This window comes from Ranitomeya imitator, chromosome 3 (genome assembly GCF_032444005.1).
Source record: "Ranitomeya imitator isolate aRanImi1 chromosome 3, aRanImi1.pri, whole genome shotgun sequence".
Lineage (NCBI taxonomy): Eukaryota > Metazoa > Chordata > Amphibia > Anura > Dendrobatidae > Ranitomeya > Ranitomeya imitator.
This window is the reverse complement of record NC_091284.1, coordinates 1,281,656-1,290,911: the sequence shown is the minus strand read 5'-3', so window position 1 is coordinate 1,290,911 and position 9,256 is coordinate 1,281,656. Positions and strand designations below refer to the sequence as shown.

The following is a 9,256-nucleotide window of genomic DNA, read 5'->3' as shown; positions in this document are numbered from 1 at the left end:
CCCTATGCAACTCGTCACAGCCTCAGAACTAACTAGCCCTAAGAAAGGAAAATAAAGCCTACCTTGCCTCAGAGAAATTCCCCAAAGGAAAAGGCAGCCCCCCACATATAATGACTGTGAGTTAAGATGAAATCACAAACATAGAGATGAAATAGATTTAGCAAAGTGAGGCCCGACTTACTGGACAGACAGACAGAGGATAGAAAAGGTCACTTTGCGGTCAGCACAAAAACCTACAAAAAGCCACGCAGAGAGTGCAGGGAAAAAAAACCTTCCGCACCGACTCACGGTGCGGAGGCGCCCCTCTGCGTCCCAGAGCTTCCAGCAAGCAAGGCAATATTCACAATAGCAAGCTGGACAGAAAAAATAGCAAACAGGAAAATAGCAAAGAGGAACTTCGCTTCTGCTGGAGTAAACAGGTAACAGAACGATCCAGGAGCGAACTAGACCAATAGTACAACATAGACAGCTGGCATGGGGCAAAGATCTAAGTGGAGTTAAATAGAGCAGCCCACTAACGACTTAGCCTCGTCACCTGTGGAAGGAAACTCAGAAACACCCACAGCCACCAGAGGAAGTCCATGGACAGAACCAGCCGAAGTACCATTCACGACCACAAGGAGGGAGCCCGACAACAGAATTCACAACAGGGGGATGCTAGCAAGATTTAACGTGCCCAGTATTCTGCTCCCGTGGGTGCAGAGGGGGCGTGCCAAAATTCACCCAAATCGGGCAGGAACTGTGGATTTCTATAGGGCGGGCTACTACAGATTTTGAGTTTTATGTATATAGATTTAGTTACAGCATCATTGTATATTATAGGTGGTATATTATATACTGTGTGCTATAGCTTTTGTGGGGGATGGTGTATTGGTTTTGTATGTGATAGCTATGATATCTGACTGCCAGGAGAGTATACTATACTGTGTGCAATTATATATGTTATATATGTGCTACGGTATATGTTAGCGCTATATAAAAAAATAAAGATATATAATTATTGCTTTTGCAGGTATATTTTAGACATCAATGCCAGAGGTGATTACCGTATATCAGATCGTGATGCTGCATTACACAATTTATACAATTCTGACCATGAGAAATGGACTCATTTTTTGTACCTTATTAATTTATTATAAGATTTTTATACTTACATGTTTATAGGATTTATGGATTGTACATTAACCTCTTAATGACCGCCAATATGCCTTTTAACGGCGGCAGTTAACGGAACTTATGCCTCAGCGCCGCTTTTTAACGACGCTGAGAAATAAGTGTATAGCACCCCTCAGTGTCCTAATTTCTCCAGGGTCTCGGCTAGTGGGGGTAGCCGACATCCCAGAGAACATCATTCAGGTTGGTTCTTACCGATCCCAGTGTTGCAATCGCCGTTATTAATGGAAAAAATAAGTCAGATTTCTCATTTAATTTCTCTCTCCTCTGATGTGATCGCACATCAGAGAAAGAAATGGGGTCCCTCGATCTCCCCCCAGTACCTCCGGTGTCCCTGCAACCCACTGTAGAGTCCCCGGCCCACCGGCGTCTTCTTCGGGAAGAAAATGTTGGGCACGTGCGCAGTGCGCCCGCCAAGATCTGCCGGCAAGCACCCAGCAATAATATGAAATTTTTCCTATTGGTTCATTTTGACCACGGTTATAGACCCTATCACAGTGATCAAAATAAAAGAAATAAAGGGAGGTTTGATTTACTTTTTTTTTAATCACCCCCTTAGTTAGGTAAAAATAATAAAATAAAAAAAATGTATTTATTTCCATTTTTCCATTAGGGTTTGGCTAGGGTTGTGGTTATGGTTGGGTTTACGGTTAGGGTTGGGATTAGGGGTGCGTTAAGGTTAGGGTTGTGGTGAGGGTTATAGTTAGGGTTGGGATTAGGGGTGTGTTGGGGTTAGATGTGATTAGGTTTATGGCTACAGTTGGGATAAGGGTTAGGGGTGTGTTGGGGTTAGGGTTGGAGTTAGAATTAGGGGGTTTCCACTGTTTAGGCACATCAGGGATCTCCAAACGGAACATGGCGCCACCATTGATTCCAGCCAATTTTGTGTTAAAAAATGTAAACGGTGCTCCCTCCCTTCAGAGCCCTACCATGCGCCCATAAAGTGGCTATCTCCCACATATGGGGTATTGGCGTACTCAGGAAAAATTGCACAAATTTTGGGGTCCATTTTATCCCGATACCCTTGTGAAAATAAAAAAAAAATTGGTTCCAAAGTACATTTTTTGTGACAAAAGTAAAATGTTAATTTTTTCCTTCCACATTGCTTTAGTTCTCGTGAAGCACCTAAAGGGTTAATAAACTTCTTGAATGTGGTTTTGCGCATCTTGAGGGGTGCAGTTTTTAGAATGGTGTCACTTTTGGGTATTTTCTGTTATATTGACCTCAAAACTCACTTCAAATGTGAGGTGGTCCCTAAAAAAATTGTTTTGTAAATTTTGTTGGAAAAATGAGAAATCGCTGGTCAATTGCGAGTCTCCTGTGATCCTATGATTGAGACGTGTATACATCGATGTGCCTGGAGTCCTTCCTATGATCAGGCCTTGTGTGCGTCTCCTCTCCTGGTGTCCATCCTACGATTGAGACGTGTATACATCGATGTGCCTGGAGTCCTTCCTATGATCAGGCCTTGTGTGCGTCTCCTCTCCGGTGTCCATCCTATGATTGAGACGTGTATACATCGCTGTGCCTGGAGTCCTTCCTATGATCAGGCCTTGTGTGCATCTCCTCTCCGGTGTCCATCCTATGATTGAGACGTGTATTCATCGATGTGCCTGGAGTCCTTCCTATGATCAGGCCTTGTGAGCGTCTCCTCTCCGGTGTCCATCCTATGATTGAGACGTGTATACATCGCTGTGCCTGGAGTCCTTCCTATGATCAGGCCTTGTGTGCATCTCCTCTCCGGTGTCCATCCTATGATTGAGACGTGTATTCATCGATGTGCTTGGAGTCCTTCCTATGATCAGGCCTTGTGTGCGTCTCCTCTCCGGTGTCCATCCTACGATTGAGACGTGTATTCATCGCTGTGCCTGGAGTCCTTCCTATGATCAGGCCTTGTGTGCGTCTCCGCTCCGGTGTCCATCCTATGATTGAGACGTGTATACATCGATGTGCCTGGAGTCCTTCCTATGATCAGGCCTTGTGAGCGTCTCCGCTCCTGGTGTCCATCCTACGATTGAGACGTGTATACATCGATGTGCCTGGAGTCCTTCCTATGATCAGGCCTTGTGTGCGTCTCCGCTCCGGTGTCCATCCTATGATTGAGACGTGTATACATCGATGTGCCTGGAGTCCTTCCTATGATCAGGCCTTGTGTGCGTCTCCTCTCCGGTGTCCATCCTACGATTGAGACGTGTATACATCGATGTGCCTGGAGTCCTTCCTATGATCAGGCCTTGTGTGCGTCTCCTCTCCGGTGTCCATCCTACGATTGAGACGTGTATACATCGATGTGCCTGGAGTCCTTCCTATGATCAGGCCTTGTGTGCGTCTCCTCTCCGGTGTCCATCCTATGATTGAGACGTGTATACATCGATGTGCCTGGAGTCCTTCCTATGATCGTGCAGTGTGCGTCTCCTCTCCGGTGTCCATCCTACGATTGAGACGTGTATACATCGATGTGCCTGGAGTCCTTCCTATGATCGTGCAGTGTGCGTCTCCTCTCCGGTGTCCATCCTATGATTGAGACGTGTATACATCGCTCCTTCTGGAGTCCTTCCTATGATCAGGCCTTGTGTGCGTCTCCTCTCCGGTGTCCATCTTACGATTGAGACGTGTATACATCGATGTGCCTGGAGTCCTTCCTATGATCGTGCAGTGTGCGTCTCCTCTCCGGTGTCCATCCTATGATTGAGACGTGTATACATCGATGTGCCTGGAGTCCTTCCTATGATCAGGCCTTGTGTGCGTCTCCTCTCCGGTGTCCATCTTACGATTGAGACGTGTATACATCGCTGCTTCTGGAGTCCTTCCTATGATCAGGCCTTGTGTGCGTCTCCTCTCCGGTGTCCATCCTATGATTGAGACGTGTATACATCGATGTGCCTGGAGTCCTTCCTATGATCAGGCCTTGTGTGCGTCTCCTCTCCGGTGTCCATCTTACGATTGAGACGTGTATACATCGCTGCTTCTGGAGTCCTTCCTATGATCAGGCCTTGTGTGCGTCTCCTCTCCGGTGTCCATCCTATGATTGAGACGTGTATACATCGATGTGCCTGGAGTCCTTCCTATGATCGTGCAGTGTGCGTCTCCTCTCCGGTGTCCATCCTACGATTGAGACGTGTATACATCGCTGCTTCTGGAGTCCTTCCTATGATCAGGCCTTGTGTGCGTCTCCTCTCCGGTGTCCATCCTATGATTGAGACGTGTATACATCGATGTGCCTGAAGTCCTTCCTATGATCGTGCAGTGTGCGTCTCCTCTCCGGTGTCCATCCTACGATTGAGACGTGTATACATCGCTCCTTCTGGAGTCCTTCCTATGATCAGGCCTTGTGTGCGTCTCCGCTCCTGGTGTCCGTCCTCTGATCGTGCCATGTACATCTCCGCTCCTGGATTATGTCCTATGCTCATGATGTGTGCACATGTCCACTCCTAAGGTCTGATTCCATGATTGTGATGGGTGCATGTTCCCTCTCCCAAGGTCTGATCCTAGTTTTTAATGTTACCTGCTAATATAGCGGCATTGATTCCACAGTGCTTTGCAGACATCATGATCACTGTGTGCATAGGGAATTTACATTGCGAGTCCCCATCAGTGTGGGAGGGAAGAAACTCACTTTCCTGGATAGCACTAAAACTCAGGACCTCAGACCTGCAGTGCTAACCACTGAGCCACCATGTGGCCATTGCTTTGATAATGATGTCTATGTCTGCTCTCCACGCTACAGTTCCTATGGATTGTAGGTTGTGGTCATAAGCAGAGAATTTGGTGACTTCTCATGCCGTGGAGTCACCCGCAGCTGTCCTACAGACCACGGCACTGAGCACACATTAAAAAACACTGCAGATGATAACAAGATTGCGGGGACAAGTAAGCTAAACTGCAAAGACCAAACATAGGACTGACAAAAGCCCCGAACAGGAGTCAGTGCAACCTGAGTGTGATGACAAAGAGCAACATCTTTATTTTATTAACACAGAAGACAAGAGCAGTCATGTGACGTCCGGAGAAAATACATAGAAAGAGACATCAGGTAGGACAGGAGGCTGGTGATGAGCTGAACGGGTCATGCAGGTGATAGGTTAACGAGGTCAGATACCACTCTGGCCCATCACCGGGAGAGATGTGTGTTCGCCAATGCACCAGATGTTAGTATGTCAGGCAGTGGGGAGGTGAAGAACACAATTTAGTATGACTGGTGGCAGAGAGAGAAGGTTGACTGGTGCCAATCTCGAGGTCACACGGGGATCAGAGGGAAGAATGACTTGTGACGGACTCGAGGTTACATGGGGAGGAGAGGGAAGGATGACTGGTGGAGGACAGAAGGTCACATGGGAGGAGACGGAAGGATGACTGGTGGAGGACAGAAGGTCACATGGGAGGAGACGGAAGGATGACTGGTGGAGGACAGAAGGTCACATGGGAGGAGACGGAAGGATGACTGGTGGAGGACAGAAGGTCACATGGGACGATAGGGAAGGATGACTGGCGACAGACTTGAGGTCACAGGGGTGGAGAGGGAAGGATGACTGGTAACGGACTTGAGGTGGCATGGGAGATGAGGAACGGATGACTTGTGACAGACTCTAGGTCACATGGGAGGAGAGGGAGGGATGACTGGTGAAGGACTTGAGGTCACAGAGGTGGAGAGGGAAGGATGACTGGTGACGGACTCGATGTCACAGGGGTGGAGAGGCATGGATGACGGATGATGGACTCGAGGTCATATGTGGAGGAAAAGGAAAGATGACGGGTGATGGATTCAAGGTTGCTTAGGGAGGAGAGGAAGGATGACTGGTGACTGACTCGAGGCCACAGGGGAGGAGAAAGAAGGACGACTGGTGATTTGACTCGAGGCCACGGGGAGGAGAGGGAAGGATGACTGGTGATGGACTCGAGGTCACATGGGGAGGAGAGGGAAGAATTACTGGTGACTAACTCAAGGTCAAAGGGAAGGAGAGGAAGGATAACTGGTGGGGATGGACTCGAGGTCACAGGGGAAGAGAGGGAAGGATGACTGATGATGCTCTTGAGGTCACATGGGAGGAGAGGGAAGGGTGACTGGTGATGAACTTGAGATCATAGGGATGGGAAGAAGGCTGTTGCTGTCCCTTTGGGGTCAGGTACAAAGCTGTGATGGGTGAACTGGCAGGAAGGACATGTCTTCTCATTCTGGATGGATGCTGGAGAGCAGTTTTCTCCATATTTAGTGTTCTGATAGGCAGTCTCTGTAATTCACATGATGAACATCAGCAATGGGGGGATCCGACATTACTCGGGTTAGGAGTGCAGGAAGCGGTTGAATGCATTATATGCAGATTCCAGGTCAAACAACATCTGGCGAACTTGGGAATCGTCGAGCTCATCTGATGCCGACATGCTGCTCAACTTCTGTAACCTGTAGATGAGAACATGTCAGAAGAACCTTTCTCGTACCATTGGTGGACGTCCTTATCTGCGAAGGAGGTACACAGTATTCAGACTTTAGGGATTCACAAGAATACAAATGGCGATCTGCTCACCATTGGCTGACTTTTTCTCTGCCCTCAAAGTCTGGTGGCAAGTGGCTCATCCTGTTCATGGTCTCCATCAGCTCTCGGAGGTCGGGCTGGATCTGTCAAGACAGAGAAACTTGTACTCAGCAGATTCGTAGTGCTGCCACAGCTGGCTGTAGATCACATTATTACAGTCCCCACAAGTATAGTACAGTCTCCCCTGCAGTGCAGTATGGGGGATTATATTCAGGGGTACCGCTCATGGAAGCAAACTGTACAGCTGCTATGGAGGCCAGTGTATCAAGTCTGAACCCTCCATAATCAATATAAACTGTGTCTTCCAATATCGTGAAGTACGATGGAGAGGTTTGGAGCCACCAGTTCCCTGCTCCACCATCTACCCTGTGATCTGCCACTGTGGTGCAATAACATTACGGCATCTGTCTGCCCTGAGCCGCTAGCTGCACAAGCACGAAGCAGACTGACGCATGCTCCTCACCTCATCATGGCTAGGCGAGCACATTATGATTGTTATTAAAGGGTTATTCCCAAAATAATATGGGTGATCTCCGGAGGATCCAACCGCTAACCCCCAGCAATCGATGTGGCTCTGGAACAGGGTCTGAAAGCCCCTCCTGAATGCTCTATCTCCCTCCATTCACTGTGTATGGGACTGCAGAGGTGCGTGCAGCACCCCGCTCCCTCATGAAATCCCTTAGACAATCAATGTCATGTCTTACCTAGCGTAGCACGCTTCATAACTGGAGGGGGAGGCGAGTCATGTGAACTAATTACTGTGAGAAGGCACCACGGGTTACCACAAGGAGGGCACTGTCACTGCACTAAGGCGAGTGCAACCTGGCAGCAAACTGGCGAGAGGACACTGAAAAGCGAGCCCTCGACCACGACGATGGGGAGGGGGCTGAGAACATACCTCGTCCATTGCTCGGATCTCTAAACGAAGCTTGTCCATCACAGTTATGAAAAGCTGAAAGAGAAAAGCCAAATGTCACCACCAAGGAAAGCGGCCCCTCCTTATACCACACACACATATAAATGTACAGACCCCGGTGGAGGGGTATATACTGTATACAGGGGAGTGACCCCTCCGTATAGTCACACCCCGGTGGAGAGGTATATACTGTATACAGGGGAACGACCCCTCTGTGTAGTCACACCCCCGTGGAGAGGTATATACTGTATACAGGAGAGCTACCGCTCCATATAGTCACACCCCGGTGGAGGGGTATATACTGTATACAGGGGAGTGACCCCTCCGTGTAGTCATACCCCCGTGGAGAGGTATATACTGTATACAGGAGAGCTACCGCTCCATATAGTCACACCCCGGTGGAGGGGTATATACTGTATACAGGGGAGTGACCCCTCCGTATAGTCACACCCCGGTGGAGGGGTATATACTGTATACAGGGGAGTGACCCCTCCGTGTAGTCATACCCCCGTGGAGAGGTATATACTGTATACAGGAGAGCTACCGCTCCATATAGTCACACCCCGGTGGAGGGGTATATACTGTATACAGGGGAGTGACCCCTCCGTGTAGTCATACCCCCGTGGAGAGGTATATACTGTATACAGGAGAGCTACCGCTCCATATAGTCACACCCCGGTGGAGGGGTATATACTGTATACAGGGGAGTGACCCCTCCGTGTAGTCATACCCCCGTGGAGAGGTATATACTGTATACAGGAGAGCTACCTCTCCATATAGTCACACCCCGGTGGAGGGGTATATACTGTATACAGGGGAATGACCCCTCCGTGTAGTCATACCCCCGTGGAGAGGTATATACTGTATACAGGAGAGCTACCGCTCCATATAGTCACACCCCGGTGGAGGGGTATATACTGTATACAGGGGAGTGACCCCTCCGTGTAGTCATACCCCCGTGGAGAGGTATATACTGTATACAGGAGAGCTACCGCTCCATATAGTCACACCCCGGTGGAGGGGTATATACTGTATACAGGGGAGTGACCCCTCCGTGTAGTCATACCCCCGTGGAGAGGTATATACTGTATACAGGAGAGCTACCGCTCCATATAGTCACACCCCGGTGGAGGGGTATATACTGTATACAGGTGAGTGACCCCTCCGTGTAGTCATACCCCCGTGGAGAGGTATATACTGTATACAGGAGAGCTACCGCTCCATATAGTCACACCCCGGTGGAGGGGTATATACTGTATACAGGGGAGTGACCCCTCCGTGTAGTCATACCCCAGTGGAGAGGTATATACTGTATACAGGGGAGTGACCCCTCAGTATAATCATATCCTGGTGGAGGGGTATATACTGTATACAGGGGAACGACCCCTCCGTGTAGTCATACCCCGGAGGAGAGGTATATACTGTATACAGGGGAGTGACCCCTCCGTGTAGTCACACCCCCGTGGAGGAGAGGTATATACTGTATACAGGAGAGCTACCTCTCCATATAGTCACACCCCGGTGGAGGGGTATATACTGTATACAGGGGAGTGACCCCTCCGTATAGTCATACCCCGGTGGAGAGGTATATACTGTATACAGGAGAGCTACCTCTCCATATAGTCACACCCCTGTG

The 9,256-nt window shown here is 49.0% G+C and overlaps 1 protein-coding gene across 2 annotated transcripts in view; it reads right to left on the bottom strand.

Moving 5' to 3' along the window:
* Positions 1–5,112: 5,112 nt before the first annotated feature.
* VPS28 (VPS28 subunit of ESCRT-I) overlaps positions 5,113–9,256 on the bottom strand; it is a 156,953-nt gene continuing 152,809 nt past the window's right edge. For both annotated transcript variants that reach the window (XM_069760353.1, XM_069760354.1), the window contains 3 exons: positions 7,603–7,656; positions 6,696–6,787; positions 5,113–6,571 (listed from right to left, as the gene is read on the bottom strand). In XM_069760353.1, the coding sequence (XP_069616454.1) occupies positions 6,454–6,571; positions 6,696–6,787; positions 7,603–7,656 (264 nt within the window). In that variant the 3' untranslated portion in view covers positions 5,113–6,453. The remainder of the gene's footprint in view (positions 6,572–6,695; positions 6,788–7,602; positions 7,657–9,256) is intronic.